The 20,398-nt window shown below is 32.5% G+C and overlaps 1 protein-coding gene across 1 annotated transcript in view; it reads right to left on the reverse strand.

The window, feature by feature from the left end:
* The window catches only part of CSMD3 (CUB and Sushi multiple domains 3), a 1,221,229-nt gene that overhangs the window by 705,534 nt on the left and 495,297 nt on the right, over positions 1-20,398 (reverse strand). Inside the window, exon 10 of the mRNA XM_054498903.2 lies at positions 7,658-7,782. Coding sequence (XP_054354878.2) covers positions 7,658-7,782 — 125 coding nt within the window. The remainder of the gene's footprint in view (positions 1-7,657; positions 7,783-20,398) is intronic.

Genomic DNA, 20,398 nt, shown 5'->3' on the forward strand with positions numbered 1-20,398 from the left:
TGCATACTTTTTCATTGCTGTTTTTCCCACTGGAGTAGCCCATTGATCTCTTTGAGGAGAAAAATTCATCTCTTCCCTCCTCTTACCTAATAATTACCACAAAATATCAATGTTATTAAATAAACAAATGAATGATTTCCAAAATAAGGGAATAATATATAATAATGATAACCTCAGAGATAAAATGACTAAGTGGTATTTTCATGTCCAATGAAATTTATTTCCCAAAGGGTAATACTATCATTTCTGTCTTCTTTCTTTCCTTTGTTTTGAATTGTCTTTATGACAAATATTGACTGTGCAACCATGCCTCTGTTGCTTTAGGGATGTTCTCTGGTTGTTTAATTTTGAATGTACTGTGTTTTCAATGAGATCATACGTTTCTTAAGGGCATAATTTGTTCAGTTCTGTTCTGTACTTCTTACATTGTATCTAGTATAGTGGCAAACAAAACACTCATTCATTCAAATATTAGTGAGTATCTGCCATGTGCCAGGCATTGCTATTTGTTTGGGATGTTGACACTATTTACCTAGCTCCACAAAAATTACTATAAGACAAACTAAGAAGAAGAATATACTTCATTTCTTAATATGAGGAAAGGTCTGCCAAAATGTCATAAATTCTGAAGGTTCATATCAAGCAGAAGACCAGTGACTTTTACAACTTCAAATAAATTCAATTTAAAGGGTAAAAGTTTATCTCTTTCTCATCAATAATGTCTGTATATATTCTGCCTATGCCTTTTGTTTCCTCTTGTTCCCAGGTTTCATCATTTTTCTCTTTCCTATTGCTTCTTTCACTTTGCATGGTACAATTATACATTTTAAGTGCATATACATAGCATCAGACATTCTAAAGTTTACAGTGTGATCATTGTTATCTATAAACCCTCCTTCCCATAGCTAGCCCAGCTATTATTTTGAAACAAAGTGAGATTTTACTGTGGAGAAGCTAAATAAGGGAATCCTAACTGTAGTATATTTAAGTTTTCCAACTTTTTATGTGATCAGAATTAGTGGAAAGGCTACTAAGTCATCACAGATCTTCAAGATGCTTTTTGCTAGTAGCACATATTTTCAGCAAATACAGGAAATAAGTTTTTCTACATCACAGGGGAATTTTAAGAGATTTCATAAGTTTACTATGAACACAAAAAGTTATTCTATTTTAATAATTTTTCAACATTTCCTTTTATATAGGTAGCTTCTCCTCCAAAATTGCAATTCCTGTGCTGATTTTATTAGCTTTTCATTTGTTCATCCTTGCATTAAGACATTACATTTCAGATTTTTTTTCAGTGCTTGGTTTTTTAGTTTAGCGAAAGCATTCACTCCTAATATGCTTATTGCAGTTTTTTTTTCCTTGGTTATTTGTTGTTTGGGCATGATGTAGCTCATTTTATCCCCATTAAATTTCAAATTTTTAGGCTTTTAAATTATATTAGCTAAAAGTTAAAGAGTTGTTTTCTTTTGTATTTTTCTCTCCCAAAATTTAGAATTGTTACTAATACATTTTAAGAATTAAAATATTTATTTCCCATTTGAAAACTCTTAAAAATATCTTAGTGTATAGCAGTTTCAACAATGACATTATAATCACCTTTATTTTTCTAAAGATACATTGTTTAAACTCAACATATTACAAGGGTGCATTTCATAACAAAAATGCATGAAGACAAATAATCTTTTACCTTTATACAAAGGTAGATTTTAATGGTAAATAAGGCATAAAAGATCTGCAGAATCTAAATTGCTTTGAAGCAGTTTTACGATCAATAGCCATCATTTTGGCACTGAACAAATCTGAAACCTGTCTTTTTTAAATATCCAAAACATAATGCAATAAAAATAATATTTCATTAGCAAGAGGTTATTAAAATTTTTAAAAATGATTATTGCTTGCGTGTTTCAGGAACTGAGACAAATTCTCGGCATTCAAAGGTAAAGAAGAATATTGAACTAAAAATATCCTTAACATGTTTCAATAGAGAAGCAGTCAATACACTTCAGAATATTTAGAATTTGCAATTGAAAGGAGTCCATACAATCCCTCATCAACTTACAAATAATCCGTCATCAACTTACTAATAAGTAAATTGACGTTCAGAAGATATTAAGCAAATGAGCAAGGTTATACTCCAAGAAAATGATGAGTTGGAAAGAAAATGTTCTCTTTGATATCTGTGGAGATTTTCCTGCTATGTACCAAAACTGAATCAAGATTTGTTCATTATATGCATATTTTTATAATAATCTGAGAGCTAGGCAAAATGTATAGAATGTATTTCTAAACAATTGTTGGAAGGGCACCTTTGAAATGCGAAATTTCTAATTGTTCAGGTAGTTTTGAATTTTAAGTAATCTATTTTCTACTAAGTTGTCTATAAATGCATCACTATTAATCTCCATCAAATAACATGTAAATGATATCGTTAAAACCTGTTAATTGTTAGAGCTTAGTAAGGCTTGTTTTTTAATCAAAATTGTTTAATAAAGCTTCAAACTATGGCTTTTAGAAAAAAAATACTAAGAAATATGAATGTGTGATAAACTTCAATATCTACACCATCTGCCTATCTACTTCACCATATGTCACTCTATTAATTGCTAATATCATCCTTATTATGCATCATTTCATCTGTAAGATTATTCCACAAAACTAAGAAGGCGTCAACAACTACAGAAAAACACCTGCTATATGCATTTCTGGCTGATAAATTTCAGCAGGTTCTGATTTGCTCTTGGGCAAAATTTTCTAATTACTTTTGCATAACAGGAAGCCTACTAGAGCAACTTTCTCTAGTTGCAATGATCTTATTACTACCTTCTCAAACTGCTTGTTACAATTAATTAAATCTTCCTATAATATTTCTTAAACTATTATTTAGCAGCTACTATATGTATAAAAATATGGGTGCAGTGGGTCACTGAGCTAAACACTGAGAAGAGGAATAATATATAAGAGGGAATTTGCAACATATGTAAAATAATTTTGAAAAAGTTAAGACCCTGAGCTTTTAATAAATATGAGTTAGTGAGGGTCGCAGCTCTTAGGTTTGACCAGTAGTTGTCTATCATATAACCTGTACACCCATTTTTTCCATTGTTTATAAAGAAAGGAATTGAACCTCATTTAGATTGTTTTATTCTATCAACAGTAATGGATGGGTAGACCACATTGATAACTGTCCTCTTTGGCAACAGCTGAAACAGATCCATTCAAAATTTAAACACTTTAGAGGCACTGATTATTTTGTGCTTTTTGAGGTGGTTTTTGTTGAAGAAGCAAGTCTACTGTCCATGAAATGATTAGGGAGCATTGCCAAACAAAATAAAATTAAATGCTATATTGTGTGGTAATGACAGTAATTGTAAAGTAATTTTAAAGATGAGGAGATAAGGGAAAATTGAAATAGGAAAGAATTTTTGGAGGAGGTGAAAACTGAACAAGACCTTGAGAGGTTGGCTTGGTCATTCAGGAACAGGCTAGACATATATGAATATCTAGGTGGCAATTCTGTTTATTATTGAGACATTGGGATAAACTTTTGGTACGAGTTAAAAAAAAAAGTTGCATAAAGCCAAATCATGGGTGATTTTGGAAATCAAAAGAGTTAACAATCAGCAACATCAGCAACTGCTGCAGCAACACCACACCCACCACCACCACATTGTCTCCATCCATAAAGCGAGACTTTAATGGGATTAGTCTGTCGGTAGCATGTAGGATAAATTGTACTCTAAATGAAAATAAAAGTGATAGTTGCCGTATTGGAATTGTAGAATAGTGACAATGGGAATGGAAGTTTAGGAGTGCTTCTAGACATATTTCAAACCAGGAGATACATAAGATAACCTCTCTAATTTTATCTCACTCTATATCCTTTCATATAACTGACCAAACTGATTCCCCAGATGTGTCAATTCACATTGTGATTGCCCATGATACATTCTCTACATTTGAAATGACTTTCACATCCATCTTCCTCTGCCTGTATCCACAATAATTTCCAAGTTCTGCCCACATATTATGTTCTCCATCTCAACGGCCATTTCCAAACATGGAAATAATCTTCCTCATCTGAATTTTGCAGAGGCTTGCACTAACTTGTAAACAAAAGTCTATTATATATTATCTAGTTTTTGTGTTTATGCCTTATAAATCAATACAAAATAATAAAAATAATTTTATACTCTATATCACATAAGGTATATAATCTAGAATACCTACTCATGTTCATAAGTGTTTGTTGAATGAATAAAAATAAATTGATCAGTACAACAATAAATGAATAATAACAATTTCATGATTTTTGAATAAAGAAATTAAAAGGTGATGTCATGATTTTATGGTTGTTTTTAGTATTTTCCCATTTCATTGTCTTCTTTTCTCATCCTCCCTTAATTACCGATTTCATTAATCCCATGAGTGGTTTTTGCCCTTGTAACTTAACGGACTTTGATTACTTGGTACCATCCTAATAAACAGATTAAAATTTGCCATTTTTTCTTCAGTCTATTATTAATAACTATTTTAAATGTTTCCGCATTATCAAAATTATCCATGCTCAACCACATACTGTTTCTTTACGTATCAGGAAGGTCTAAAATGAACATTCTACACATCTTCAACACATAAGGCTACTTTTTGCAAAAGCTCCAGCTTTTGGATATCTACTGCATATCCAACAAAGGAATAATTGTTTTCACCACTGTAAACTGGCAAATACTTTGTATACATAACCCATCTATGGAATAAGAATTGTCCCTGTTTGTGTAAAAAATATTAATATTAATTTATAAACTGCTCTTTTAATTCATAATTTGCTGTCTGTGTGAACTTTTAATCCCTTTAAAAATCACCATTTCTTGATTGCTCAACCATGCAATACACAGACAGAAGCTATTAATAATCTCTCAAAGGTGCAGTGCACTGATACTGCAATTTATGCTGTTGTGTGGAAAAAAGCATATTTATTCTGTCCAAGAACCCATGAGGCATGAGAACTACTCTTTGTTCAGACTCACAGTAGTCATTTTAAAACTTCAATTACTATTTCAGCATGTTCCCTCCATTACTGTTTCCACTACCACAGCCAGTAATTTCTAGCAACAAAATGGACTTTGTAAACCATACACATATGTGCCTTGCATGCAATGAGCAAATGCAGCTATGTCTAATATCTGCAGAATAAAATGTAAATTTAAATGAAATAATATCAACATATGAATTTTGAACATGTGCTTTTTTTATACTTCCTATATCATAATTGTTGAATATGAATATACATGTTATATATATAACATCATAATGTATCTTGCAATCTAAAAAGTCCAATCATACATTAATGTTCAACAAATAGTTCTTGAAATTCAAGTCAGTACAGAGCTGCTCTTTGTGCCATGGGGTTTATAAAAAATAACAATGTAATATAGCACCTTACTTTTGCCTTGCAATCATAAGTATGATTCATCTTTTTAATCAAAATGAGAGTCTTGAATAAAAAACCATGCTTTGTAGTCTCAATCTTACTTTATGTAGATCTTAAATTCCATGATCTGGCTATAACTTCTGGTGTGAGATTTTGTTCCTACATTAACATTAATCTCCTTTTCTTGAATCTGTCATCTATTTTCACATCCATTTTTGCTAACAAAAATGCACATATCTAATTTATGTGACACTGAAGTAGGATATTTGGAACATATCATTTTGAAGCCATGATGTTCACTATATTGCTCTTTATGGCTATAATTTCATCTTGAGTGAAGGACACAAGAAATCAGCCTCATACATTTTACTGTTCTATTTATTGCCATGACATTCATGAAAGTAACCCTTACAAAATGTATTATTCATTACACACTTTATAAGAAAATAGGAGATACTGTATGCTTCTTTCTAAGCTATAAAAAAGTGTGTTTTTCTCGTATCATAGGAATACTTGAATTTTATAGACAATGTTTTTTGGGTGTAAACTGACCAAGTTTCTTTATATGTTTGGCAGCTATACTATTTAAAGAGAAGAAGAGCTAGAGAGAACTCGAGTACAGAGACACAGAAAAATGCAGAAACATCATTATTAAAAATAATAACCACCAGAACAACAAACAAGCAATCAGAAATGCCAGTACGACATGATGAGGTGTTCATTTTCAAACACACTTTTACAAAGTTTAGAAAGAAGGAGCCTTATTTAATTTATGTGGAAATAGTTCATCTGAGGAAAGGTGATGCTGTGCTAGCTAGGATAAAGGAGGGGGGAAAGATTAGTTTTCATGATTAACAGTTAAATTGACACTTACCAGTTTAATTAATTAAATAATTTGTATGTTTGTTCCTACAAGTGGTCACAAGCAGTTAAAGAAGAGAAAAAGGTAAGCAAGTGGAATAGATGGCAAAGAAACAGTCGGAAGGTGAAAAAGGAGTATAATAATATAGATATAACATCATTTAATTATATTCATATTTTTAAAGATTTATCTCAATGAGATAATAGTTCTTTCTATACTCTGTCACAAGTCAGTGACAGATATTTACATTTGAGGTGTAGATTTTAATTCTACTGGCAGGAATTATTTGAAATCAGACTGACCTGAATGATATGGTTCTTGCAAACCTTGATGCTTATGTCTAATGATATTGGCATATCTGTTAGTTTTTTTAGTATTTAAAGATGATGATATTTACACTATGGGTAGTCAAATTGACTTATAATCAGTTGTTTTTCACTGTGAATTACTTACTAAAACTCAACTACAAAGTCAGATGATTTTAATACATTTGAACTCCCACATTAAAAATAAAAAGGTACCCCAGTTGGTTGTGTTAGTGCCTTTCTTTATTTTCTAAGTAGCTGTACAAAATGTCACTTGCCTTTCATAATATTTTCTTCTATATTTAAAATTGTCCTCAATGAGTTTTGTCCAGTCAATATTTTGCCATATATATATATATATATATACACACACACACACACACACACACACACATACTGGTATTTATATATATATGTACACACATACGCACACACACACCCACACACCCACACACACACACACACATATATATACCTCCAGTAATTCAAGATGATATATATATATATGTTTATCTTACATATATATACCCACATGCAGATAATATAAGATATATATTTATATCTTATTTGGAATTATTGATAATGAGACATATAAAGCCAGAGAACTAAACGGTTTGTTCTAGATTAAATTAACTAACTGTAGAACCTGTGCTCTACCTTGACTGCTACCAAGTATTGTAGACATGGACACATAAGCAATTCAAATGGCAAACTATGCAAGTGGAGAAGAAATTACGGCTTTAAAATATCTGTATCATTGCTTATACAGACAAGGTAATTGTGATTTTCAAAAAATGCCGACAATGTTTCCAGAGTCTTGTATTACATACTTTATGCTTCAGTCTATGTTGTATGATTATTAGATTGGAAATTCCTTGGGAACCTAACAGAGTGATTCACATTTTGCAGATTTTCTATAAATATCAATAAATATATGAGCACAATCTTTCCTTAAAGATTATATTACAATTCAAAGACTTAATTGCAACTTAATTACAATGAAATAAAGGTTAAACTATTAAAATGTGTTCAGAGGGCATTATTATAAAACATTACCTTTACACACAGGCCTGTGATCACTCCAAGCGGCAAAAACTTCAGCTATCCGTTGACAGGTGATGCTCTTTGCGCCCTGTAGGACATAATCTTCATCACAAGAGAACTGCACAGTTGATCCAAGGCTAAAGTTAAATAAAAGAGAAAAAATATGATAAGAAAGATGCAACATAATAACTAGGCTTCATTTCTGCTGGTAATATCCAATAGGTCAAATATGTACTATAGTGAAAAAAGTATTTTTCACATATGTGAAAGTATGAGTTGTAGAAATGTAAAGCTGTCATCAAATTTAATCATCTTGTTAATAGATGTAGAATGAAGGCCAAATAATTCACTAAGTTTACCATGCTAAGTAGGTGGTAAATGTGAATCAAAATGTGGCTATTCTGACTTGAATTCCAGTACAGTGCTTGTGTTCATACCATATTACAGTGTTTTTCTGGCATGTATTTACATGTGTATGTTTGTAGATGTGTCTCTACATGTGTATGCATTTAGACATGCATTTGTGTCCATATACATGCATTTAATGTATTTAGAGATGCAAAATTGTACTGATTGATTTTCATATGGCGTTTTTTCTAAAAAATATTTTAAATTTTTGTGGGTACATAATAGGTGTATATCTGTATGGGGTACCTAAGATGTTTTCATGAAGTCATGCAATATGAAATAATCAGGGAGAATGAGGTATTTATCCCCCTCATGAATTTATCCTTTGTGTTACAAAAAATACGATTACATTCTTTTGGTTATTTTGAACTATATGATTAAGTTATTATTGACTATAGCTATCTTGTCATGCTATCAAATAGTAGGTCTTTTTCATTCTTTCTATTTCTTTTTCTACCCATTAACCATACCCCTCTGCCTCCTAGCCGACTCCCCACCCCCCACTATCCTTCCCAGCCTCTGGTAACCATTATTCCAATCTCTATGTCCATAAGTTCAATTGTTTTGATTTTTAGATCCCTCAGATAAGTGAGAACATGTGATGTTTGTCTTTCTGTGCCTGGCTCAATTCGCTTAACAATCTCCAGTTCCACCCATGTTGTTGCAAATGACAGGGTTCCATACATTTTATGGCTAAATAGTCTCTTAACATGGCATAAAAAGTCCTACATGTCGTCTCTCACTCATTGTGACACCCGATCAGCATCTCTAGAAGTTAATCCATATATCCAAAGAGAGATTATATTTACAGCCTTCTTAGACCTCATCATGACTCCAAGTTTTATTTAGACTACTCTTAGAGCTTGAGCAACCTTAAAAGTTTATATAACGGTCAATTATCTGCCTTTTCCTTCTTTCTCATCTCAATAAAGGAAAACTCCATTCTTCAAGTTGCTAAGGCCAAAAACCTTACAGTTATTCTTAACTCATCTTTTCGTCTTGCATTTCACAACCACTCCATCAGGAAAATCCTGTCAGCAACACATTAACAATCCAGAATCTAACATTTTTCAGCCCTACAGTGTTAAGAGGAATCTGAGCCACAATTTCTCATTCATATGATTGCAACAGTCCTTCTTGTTATGTTGTTAGTTTTTCCTCTTTCTGTTCTTGCCTCCCTGCAATCTATTCTTAAATAGTATCCAGAGCAAACTTTTTAAAAGTTAGTTCAAATTATATCACTTTTGTACTTTCAAATTTCCCATCCCTGTTTCACTCAGAATAAAGGGATCACCTGTTTCACTCATAAGAAAGAGATTGCCCTTAAAATTGCTGATGTGATTTGGTCTCTGCTAATTTGCAGGATTAATTTCCTATGCTTTCTCTTTCCATCTCTGTTCTTTAGATTTATCGACTTACTTGCTCTGGCTTGAAGATATTAAGCATGTGCCTCCCTCAGGGTCTTTACACTTGCTGTTATATCAATCTGGAAAACCATTTCTTCAGAAGTCCTGTATCTCCCATTCTCAATTGTTCTGGTTTCTCCTCGCATGACATTTTATCCATAAGGCCCTCCCTTACTGCTCTGTGTAAAACAGCTACTCCTATTCCATTATCTTCTTCCATGTTATTTCCTATATACTATCTAATACACTGTTTATTTGTCTCTCTGCTTCCACTAAAAAAACCTCAAGTCTCTTATCTGTTTTGTTTCCCAACATGTCAAACATTTCTAAAAGTATTGTAAGTCTGTGTATAGATTTTTAAGAGTGATTAAAGCTATCTTTTGCAGATTTATTGGTTGCTAACATATAAGACTGTCTAATGCACTCAGATATGTCCTTATCCCTATAACTGGAAAAATATTCTTCGTCAGGATACTCTCAAGTTTAATTAAATTTTTATAATCCATGGCACCCACTATTTCCCATTACCTGCTGCATTTGCTGTGTTCAAGAAAGAGCAAGAAAAATACTAATGTGATTGGAGCACAGAAAATAAAGAGAGGGGTATGTGAAATTAAGTCAGGGAAGCAATTAGGGGTTGTGGCTAGATTGGTTACAACTTTGTAGGCCATGATAAGGATTTTGATCCTCATTCTGAGAGAATTGGGCAGTTGTTACAGGGGTTTAAGACAAGTGAATACTATGCTTTAAAATGAACTCATTGGTTTCTGAGTGAAGGATACAATTTAAGCAGCCAAAGATAGAAGCAAAGAGTTTAGTTAACAAGCTGTCACAGAAATCTGAGTTTTCATGGAGATGTTATGATGGCAACAAGTATTAGAAAAGTAGTAGCTATAAACTAATGATGGTAAAAACTTTAGGGGATGGAGGAAGAAGGCCCAGTATAGGGCCAGGCCCATAGGATTCATTTAATTACTATTTTCTCACTAACATAATTAATTAATTATCTATCATGGTTACCATATTTGTCACAGATGATTATGATATTCTAGTTCTAACCAGGTTCTTCTTGCTAAAAGTAATAAATGACATCTTGTTTAAGTGATAGGAGAGTTTGAGCATGTTTCTTTTGATTATAGAAAATTAATTCACTTGGCTTGGAGTCAGGAAATTGATAATAATAATAATTGTTATTATTATAAAATAATAAATGTAACTGTTTTAATACTATACTAAAGATTACCAGTAATGGTCTCTGAAGCTTCTATACTTATTTTTCCCCTACAGATTAGCCATCTCAACATGTTCTTCTCCCCTTAATACACTGGGAAAAGTAGTTGAGGGTAGTGGTGAACAGTTTAAGCTACAGAATCACAGGTATCTCCTTTCAAATACTAACTCTGCCCTAAACTTCAGCTTTCTCGTCTGTTGTGATAAAGTAATGAAATATTATTTATAAACTACACAGTGTCTATCACATATCAAGCACTCAGTTATTTCCCTCAGTTAGATGAAAATGAAGTCCTCATAGTCTAGGGGTTCTTGTCTTTTAAAGTCATTTTGAGTATCTCTGTATTCCTCCATTTGTCCCAACTTTAAAATTTCATCTCATAATTATATTTAAGTTCTGGTGGGGGAAATTTATTTTTGTCCATTTATAAAGTTTATATTCTCACATCCCATATGTCCCTAACATGCACCTTATGTTCCAAATACCATTAACTGTAATTTACTTTTTCTCATACCTTTGGTCTTTCTACAATGTCTACTCTGCCAGGAATTCTCATTTTCCTCATTTAGCTTAATCATTATTAAGATTTTATTTTAATTTTAGGTTACACATGAAGCTCTTATTAATTTATCCATTAAGAATTAATTTATCCATTAAGAATATTTTCCTTTGGGAGGCCAAGGAGGGAGGATTACGAGGTCAGGAGATCAAGACTATCCTGGCTAACAAGGTGAGACCCCATCTCTACTAAAAATAAAAAAAAAAATTAGCCGGGAGTGTTGACGGGCGCCTGTAGTCCCAGCTACTGGGGAGGCTGACGCAGGAGAATGGCGTGAACCCGGGAGGCGGAGCTTGCAGTGAGCCGAGATCGCGCCACCGCACTCGACAGAGGGAGACGCCGTCTCAAAAAAAAAAAAAAATTAAATATTTTCATCTCTTTGTCCATTGCTTTCCCATACCTCAGTAGAACAATTGCTACAATGATTTAGGGGCTTAAGTTAAGCTGGAGCATTAAGAGAGAGAAATAGTGTAAAGATAAAGAAGGTAGGAAGAAAGGAGCCTTCTCACCTAGATGAGAGGACCATTTTCTACCTTACTATTTTATCTTAGGTTAGCTTATAAGATGCCATCTAAATGCATCATATATGACATTTTGGCCACATGGCCTATGGATGTCCTCTGATTTAGATTTTCTAGGTCTGCTCTATACTTTAAAGGTTCTGTTTATGCTGCAGGAGGAGAGGGAATGGGATATTTTAAAATGAGGATTTAAATTTCTTTAAGCAGAATCCAAACTGCCAAGATGGCAAATATTTCTAATTACTCATTTGTATTGTATAAGCCATTAATTTCTTCCCCACTAATGCAGAAAAGCATCTATATCGGGCGTTTGGAAACATCTCCATCCAGGATCACAGCTACACTTCAACATATTCTAGACCAAAAATATAAAAGTGCCAAACAACACAGAGAGGACAGAAGTCCATGAAATAAGCAGCCTTTCCAGTAAAATCCAGGCTCAATAATCAGGAAATGGACATCTTAAACAAATGCACTGTGCTTTCGTTGTATTAACTGTTTTAATATTTGAGTCAAACTTAAGAAAAACTTACACTAAGTCTCATTAAATGTGTGTGTGTGTGTGAGCGTGTGTGTGTTTGTGTGTGTGTATGCATTCCTAGGAAAGTATTCAGTTACCATGAAATGACAAGGAGGACAAGCTGTATCCACTGAAATTGATCTGTCACCACAGAAGAGATGTCTGCCCTACCCAGCCAAATAAAACTTTCCACTTTAATAAGTTATTCATTCTGATATAACATTTCAAAACAAATGGCTGAGCGCATTTTTAATTTGAAAGTACCAAGTCATAAGGCAAATGATATATAATGATACTGTTTGAAAAACTAGAGTTGACCTTCTCATGATTATGCTGGTCAATGTTTAAGTGCTGTCATCTTTTTAAAAATGATACTTATTTTGCAAAAATACCCTATAATACCAAAGCCGTCACTAAGAGAAGATATGAGGTTTTTCAAAATACACAAATTTTTACCTATGTTGGCCCAAGATAGTGAATCTATAATTTTATTTACAATCAAATAGACAGGATATGAACAAATACAGAAATATGGAAGGACAGATAACAGTGCTTGGGTTGTAGAAGAGGATCTAAAAAGAAAACAAAGGAGGAATGAATCTTGACAGCATTACATCAAGAGTAAATTTGTCTGTACTTTTGTTGTTATTATTTTTTAGTCTATTTAAAAAGGTCTAGACAATTTCCTGACAGATGCAGAAATTTAACACTAAGTAGCAGATGCATATTTTTCAAAATTATCACTGTACAAATAGAAATTATCCAGGCATGATGGATGATCTAAAAATTAAAGTATCTGCAAACCATTTCTGTAGCAAAAAAATCAAAACACTAAATGTGAAGAAAATAACTATTACCAAAATGACCACAATAATGCTGATTTAATATCTTTAAAAGTCTAATTATTCTCTAAATGTCTTTAAACTAGCAATTTCAAAAATGAGTAACTGCACATTAGAATATCTAAGGTTATTTTACAATATGAGATTTTCTGTTTTAAAATTGTACAAGTATGTATTGCAGAAGTTTTTAAAAGTAAGATTAGCAAAAAAAAAAGTGAAAACCACTTAAGCTCTACACTGTTAAAGGTACTTTTGAGTCTAATTCCAAAATTCTAGTTCTTCTCAAATTCGAATTATTTCTTTCATCTTTCCTTCTTGTAAAATTGGAGCAAGTGAAGCTCCTTATAGAGGGGTCATTCCTCCAACTAGTTTGGGATTCAATACACCCCGCCTTGTCATTACTTGTACTATTAATTATTCCTTCTTTCTCTTGAATATTCAACTCTCATTTTAAGCTGGTAGTAAAAGTGATGGTATTAATCTATTTATTTGTAAGTCATAAAAATTAAATGTTAATAAACTTTATCCAAAGGGATGATAAATTACTTTACTTTCAAAATATTTTGTTTCTGACTCTAAGTTACATTGATAAGCTTTGTTAGATATTACAAAGTATTTCATCTCATACCAAAACTTTTCTTCAAAATATAATGAATACCATGTTTTTTTATACCTATTGCCTATTTCATTGACCTTATAAAATTAATGTCATTCTTTTGCAGAAATAATGTCATCCAAACCAAGACTATGTCCGATACAAACAGAATTCAATTCAGCATTCACACACCTTCGTATTTCTTTACACTGTTGATTATAATCAGTCTGGATATTGTTACTGGGTATCTTGCTTTGTGGAATGCTTAAGGTCACTCACTACCTCATTCAATATTTATGCCAACTACTGCCCTATTTAATAACCCCAAGCTTGGTCATTTGTGTACAATTTCAAGTATACTGGAAAGATAATAACACTACCTGTCTTTGCCCCTCCAATTCTCGGCTTCAGATAAATTCTATCACTAGGAGTACATCCTTCTTCTTGTAGATTTACTTCCTCTACTTATATACTTCTATGAAACATAACATAGTATACTCAAAAATAGTGTAATTCCAAAAGAAGCAATATTCTGGAAAAAGGAAAAACCCCAAAAGAAATAGATTGTTCAGAGAGAAACACAAAAGCCCTAAGCAAGTGCATTAGTTAATATAGATTTTCATATGACAACAGCTAGCTAAATAGCTAACCAAGCTAAAAGCAAATGTCACAGAAAAAGTTATAATTTCAAACCTTCAAGAGAAAGCATACTGATTATTATCATAGAGTCCTTTTCGTTAACCTCCAAAATTAACTGTGGTGAACTCCTCAGAATCCTCAAAAATCCTTGCTATAATACCCAATAAGATTTCAAGATTTTAAATTTAGTACAACTATTAAAAATGTGAGAGCTGAAGATTTTATTTTTATTTTGATAATTCTTTTTATGGAGACTAAGAGATAAATACTTGTCACTATATGATGTTTTCATTCTGCTTTGCTTTATGTCTTATATATAACATTCACTAGGTCAGATTTTGTGTCTTAATTAAACAATTTTAATAGATCTTCAATTCTACATAAGCACAATACTTTTATACAACAAGTGAAGTATGGTACAGATCCATAACTGCGTTATAAAGTAAGAAAAGGCACATAGTAGGATAATGATATCCTTTGATAGAAAAAAGGCAATAAAATAAAGTGCTTTTGAAAGTTACTAGTAGAATGCATTAGAAAGTAACATGAAAACGTTCAGAAAAATTACAATATACATACACTTAAGTGGCAAAATATAATTTAATTAAAAGCTGAAATAATTTTTTTTCTGTGACAGAAATGTTTTTAAGACATGAGTTAAAATCATTTGAATATAATAAAGCTTTCAAATAGTATTAAATGAAGATCTATGGCATCATTTTTGTTGGTATGATCATAGGAAAGAAAGTGGTTAAGATTATAAATTAGAACTTGGTTATACAATCCCTTCAAATAAAAAAGTAAAATAAAATTAGTGTGAGAACTAATAAATGAAATAATTTAATGCTATATTGTTTAGTTTGGTAAGCTTCCTAATGATTTCCACAACATGCTATTTTGAAGTTCACATGTAGGCATATTCATACAATACGCCTCTTTAAGCCATAAGGCAAGGTTAACATCTCATTCTTGTGACATTAACTTTAACTGTTCCCATTGCTATATCACTCCCTGTGTTCTCATCCCTATACTACTATTAGACAGCAATAAACTAAATAATGTAATGAGGATAAATCTATTTGTATCTAATTTTTCCAGGCTTATATTATATTAAACTTTGATCTCTTAATAGTGGCAACACATTAATTATATTTTAAAAAGCCCCAGAAGACTGTGGCCCTACATTTAAGAACAGCTGTCAGAGAGAAATAAACCAGTTGGAGTAGCAGTTTAAATAGTTAAAGTCAAATCCACCTCAGAGTAGGGAAACATTATAGAGGCATACATGAACTGAGCTTTGTGATGCACAATGTTATAAATTATCCAAAATGATCAAGTTTATTTTTAATACTAATATAAATTATTAAAAGAATATTAAAAATTTATATTTGAATAGAGCATTCTAGTTTACAAAGTACTTTCCTTTATAAAATCCCATTTGATCTACTCCTGATGTTTTTACCAGTTAATGTCATAAAAATTTGCAAGAGTAACCCACAAGGCACTTTGTGAATGATATTTAAAGTGCAAAGACCAATATGCATAGCAACTACCTCATTGTCTGTGAACTGTTCAATCTTTTATACATTGGAAAGACCAGTTAGATTAAACATTGACTACCTATGTTTAATATTTACCCCTTGAATTCTATATGGAGGTGCTGACAAGGAATAATAAATTATTGCATATGTCAGTAATGTAAATTTAGAATATTAAGTTGCTATTGCCATATTAAGCCTATAATATAAAATCAACTTTTTCCACATTCAATTTATCAGTATTATAGTCCACTGAGAAAAATTTTGAGTAGAATAAATTAGGTTACCTTTAGATGAGTTACAGCTGTCATATTCCATGAATCAATTTCAATTAGCTTTTTAAAAAAATAAATCTGCCAAAGCAAACATACCTTAAATACTTCATCATGTTTTTTTATGTTGCTGTTCCTCTTTAATGAATAAAATGTGAACTTAGAAGGTAGGGGTATTTTGTTTTTAAATCATTTTCATTTAACATAATGACTAAGCTATAAATCACTTCCTCTAATCATAAAGATTGAACTATCCTGATTTAAACAACTTTGCAATTAATGTCTCTTCTTGCATTAGAAATGCCTTTCCAACACTCTCTTCAATAAATGGTGCTGGGAAAACTGGATATCCATTACAGAGGAATGAAACTAGATCTTTATTTCTCACCATATAAAAAATCAACTCAAAATGGATTAAAGACTTAAATGTAAAATCCGAAACTATAAAACTACTAAAAAAAAAAAAAAAAAACTTCGGGAAAATGTTCTAGGGAACTTGTCTAGGAAAAGATTATGTGGTTAAAACTTCAAAATCACAGGAAACAAAAAGAAAAATAGACAAATGGGACTACAGTAAACCAGAAAGCTTTCACATAGCAAAGGAAACAAGGTAAAAAGACAACCTGTTGAATAGGAGAAAATATTTACAAATTACTCCTCTGACAAAGGAGTAATATTCTGAATTTAAAAGGAAATCAAACAACTCAATAGCAAAAATATAAATAAACCCATAAAAGTGGGCAAAGGGTCTGAACTGACATTTCTTAAATGAAGACATACAAATGGCAAACACGTATATGAAAAATGTTCAGCATCACTAATCATCAGAGAAATGCAAATCAAAACCACAATGAGATATCATCTTACCACAGTTAGAAGGGCTATTACCATAAGGACCTAAAGTAACAAATGCTGGTGAGGATACGGAGGAAAGGTAACTCTTACACACTGTTGGTGGAGATGTAAATTAGTACAGTCATTATGGGAGGCAGTATGAAAAGTTCTCAAAAAACTAAAAGTAGAACTACCATAAGAACCAGCAATCCCACCACTGGGTATTCACCCAAAGGAAAGGAAGATATCCTTTGGGATATCTGCATTCCCATGTTTATTGCAACACTATTCACTATAGCTAAGATATGAAATCAATCTAAGTGTCTATCAGCAGATGAATGGACAAATGTAGTGTGTATACACAATGGAATACTATTCAATCACAAAATGAATGAAATCCCATCATATGCAGCAACATGGATGGAACTTCAGATCACATTATTAAGTAAAATAAGCCAGGCACAGAAAGACAAAATATCACAAATTTTTATGCATATGTGCAAGCTAAAAATGTTCATCTCATAGACATAGAAAATAGAAAGATAGTATTTTTAGTACAGACGGGGTTTCATCGTGTTAGCCAGGATGGTCTCAATCTCCTGACCTTATGATCCACCTGCCTCAGCCTCCCAAAGTGCTGGGATTGCAGGCTACTTGAGAGGCTGAGGCAGGAGAATGGCGTGAACCCAGAAGGCGGAGTTTGCAGTGAGCCGAGATCGCGCCACTGCACTCCAGCCTGGGAGACAGAGCGAGAAAAAAAAAAAAAAAAGAAAAGAAAAATAGTTACCAGAGGCTGGGAAGGGTGTGCAGTGTGTGTGTGCATGGGAGGGGGTACAAAGAGTGGTTGGTTAATGGATACCTACAGTTAGATAGAAGGAATAATTTCAGTATTTGATAGCACAGTAGGGTGACTATAGTTAACAAGATATTGTATATTTGCATTTCAAAATACCTATAAAAGAAGATTTAAAATGTTTCTAAGAGAAAGAAATAGTAAATGTTCAAGGTGATGGCTATCCAAAATACCCTGATTTGATCATTACACATTCTATGCATGTATCAAAATATCATATGTTCCCCATAAACATGTACAAATATTACACATCAATAAAATATATAAAAAGTATTTCTAGTAAAAACAAAAATAAAAATAAGAAATAGTGCTTTACTAAATGTTAGGCAAATTTAGTATCAGCTTTACAAAATCAAATCGTGGGTTGGGGAGTTGGGAGTAACTGCAAGATGACTTCTGAGGTTTTTTTTTCCAGCTATAAAATTCAAGAAGTCTCTAAGAATAGATATGGTGCTAAAATACAAATAGATAGTTGTAGAAGATGTTATCAAGTGGTGTATAATGATAAAAGTCTCTATTATTCAGAATTGGGCTATAGATTCTCTTAACTCTAAAAGAAAATTAAGCCCCAAGCATTCTATAATGGTATGAAATAGAAATAGTTCAAATTTTTCACCAGTTTGTAATATGAGCTGGTTTAAAATGTTACAAATTTTACACCAAATTGTAATATCAGCTCTGTGAAGTATTACAATATACCTTACCATGATTGTTAGAAAAGACATGGTCTTATATTTGCTGTCTTTCCACCATCTCTTCACCATCTCTCCACCAAGTCCTAGGCCAGCTGGAGCCCATAATGCATTAAACAGTGGAAATAGAAATGGAGTGCATTACACTCTGATACTCTGAATCACAGATCAGAGAAGGGTTCTATATAATGATTTCTGAATAAGTCACAGTGAATGTGTAAACTGCCACCTTAAAGTTACTATTTATATTTGAGGAATTAAAATTAGAATGACAAGAAATCTCATTATTTTACATTAAAAATAATTCAACATTTTTTTTTTATGGTCAAATTAGAACCCAGTATGTTAGACTTAGCAAGTTCCAAAAGCCTGAGCTAGTGAGGGGGTAAAGACAGTTTTGCCATGGGAATAGAAAGTTTACAAACTTTCTATTTCTAAGGGGAATCTAAAAAATACCGCTAGCATCTAGCTGAGGAGAGCAGGCCCCACAGGTTGCAGACAGGCATACAGAAGTACACTAAAGGTCTGGAAAGATCAGCAACAACCTTTTAGGAGTCACTGGGATATGAGCTAAGACTGTAAACTCTTGAAGGGAAAAATTACATCGTATTCGTCCTTTTATCTAGGGTTTAGCCCAATGTCTGCAGTGGCTACACAGTAGGTATTGGCTGAGTACATGAGTGGAAGGAAGAACACACTAGGATAAGGCTTACTAGTTTAAATGCAGTCATGATGCAGAGCCTGGAAAGCTTTGTGGATGTTACACGTTGTAATTACAAATATCATGTTGTTTTTCTGGACTCTGGCAGTGGATGGAGAAGTAGCTGGTTCTTGCAACAAGTCTTAATAAAATTCAAGATAACAGTACCAGCATCTATTTTTTTATGGCATATTTTGCCCTCTATTCCTTACTGGCTAAAATTACACTTCCCAAAGTATGTTGAGCTTTTTGGGTTGCTGAATAGAACTTACAGGTTGCTACAGTACACTTTAAATTTTTGAAGGAAACACAGATATCCATCATGAATTGTGCAAACCACTAGCTTGAAGTAATTCAGTTTCAATATTATACAACTATTAATATATTCCTTTCAATGACATCTTTTGATGATGCTGGATTTTCAGTGGCTGCTCTGATGAAAAGCAAATATCACACCATTTTGCTGTGGAGCATAAAATGAGGGTGGTAACATCAAATCTGAGTCCAAGGTTTGAGAAATTGTGCGGTGCACAATGCTAAGTTTTTAGAACATAAATTCATAAGTTTTTTAGCCACAGCTACTAAACAGAAGTGTTAGGTATTTCTTTGGGCCTGGGAGCCTGGAAAAAAAATTACTAAGACACTCAGGACACTGTGATGCAAAAATATTTGGGAACTTCTTGTGCTAAAACTTCACACGTCACTCTGTGAATCTAGATATACAGTGTGCAAATATTTTCTTCCATTCTGTAGGCTGTCCCTTCATTATTGTTTCCTTTTCTTTGCAAAAGGTTTTTATTTTGTGTAACCCTTTTTCTGATTTTGTTTTTTTTGCCTGTGTTTTTGGGGTCATTTGAAAAAATCATTGCCCAGACCAATGTCATGAAGCTTATTTTCTAGGTTGTTTATAGTAGTTACTTAGCTTTGGGCCTTACATTAAATACCTAAATTCATTTTGAGTTGATTTTTGATGTGAGATAAGGGTCTAGTTTCATTCTTCTGCACATGAATATCCAATTTTTCCGACACCATTTATTGAGGAAAGTGTCCTTTTCTTATGGTGTGTTCTTGGCACATTTGGTGAAAATCAATTGGCTTTAAATGCATGAGTTTTTGCTGGCTTCTCTACTCTGTTCCATTGGT

Source organism: Pongo pygmaeus, chromosome 7 (assembly GCF_028885625.2).
Source record: "Pongo pygmaeus isolate AG05252 chromosome 7, NHGRI_mPonPyg2-v2.0_pri, whole genome shotgun sequence".
NCBI classification, from domain to species: domain Eukaryota; kingdom Metazoa; phylum Chordata; class Mammalia; order Primates; family Hominidae; genus Pongo; species Pongo pygmaeus.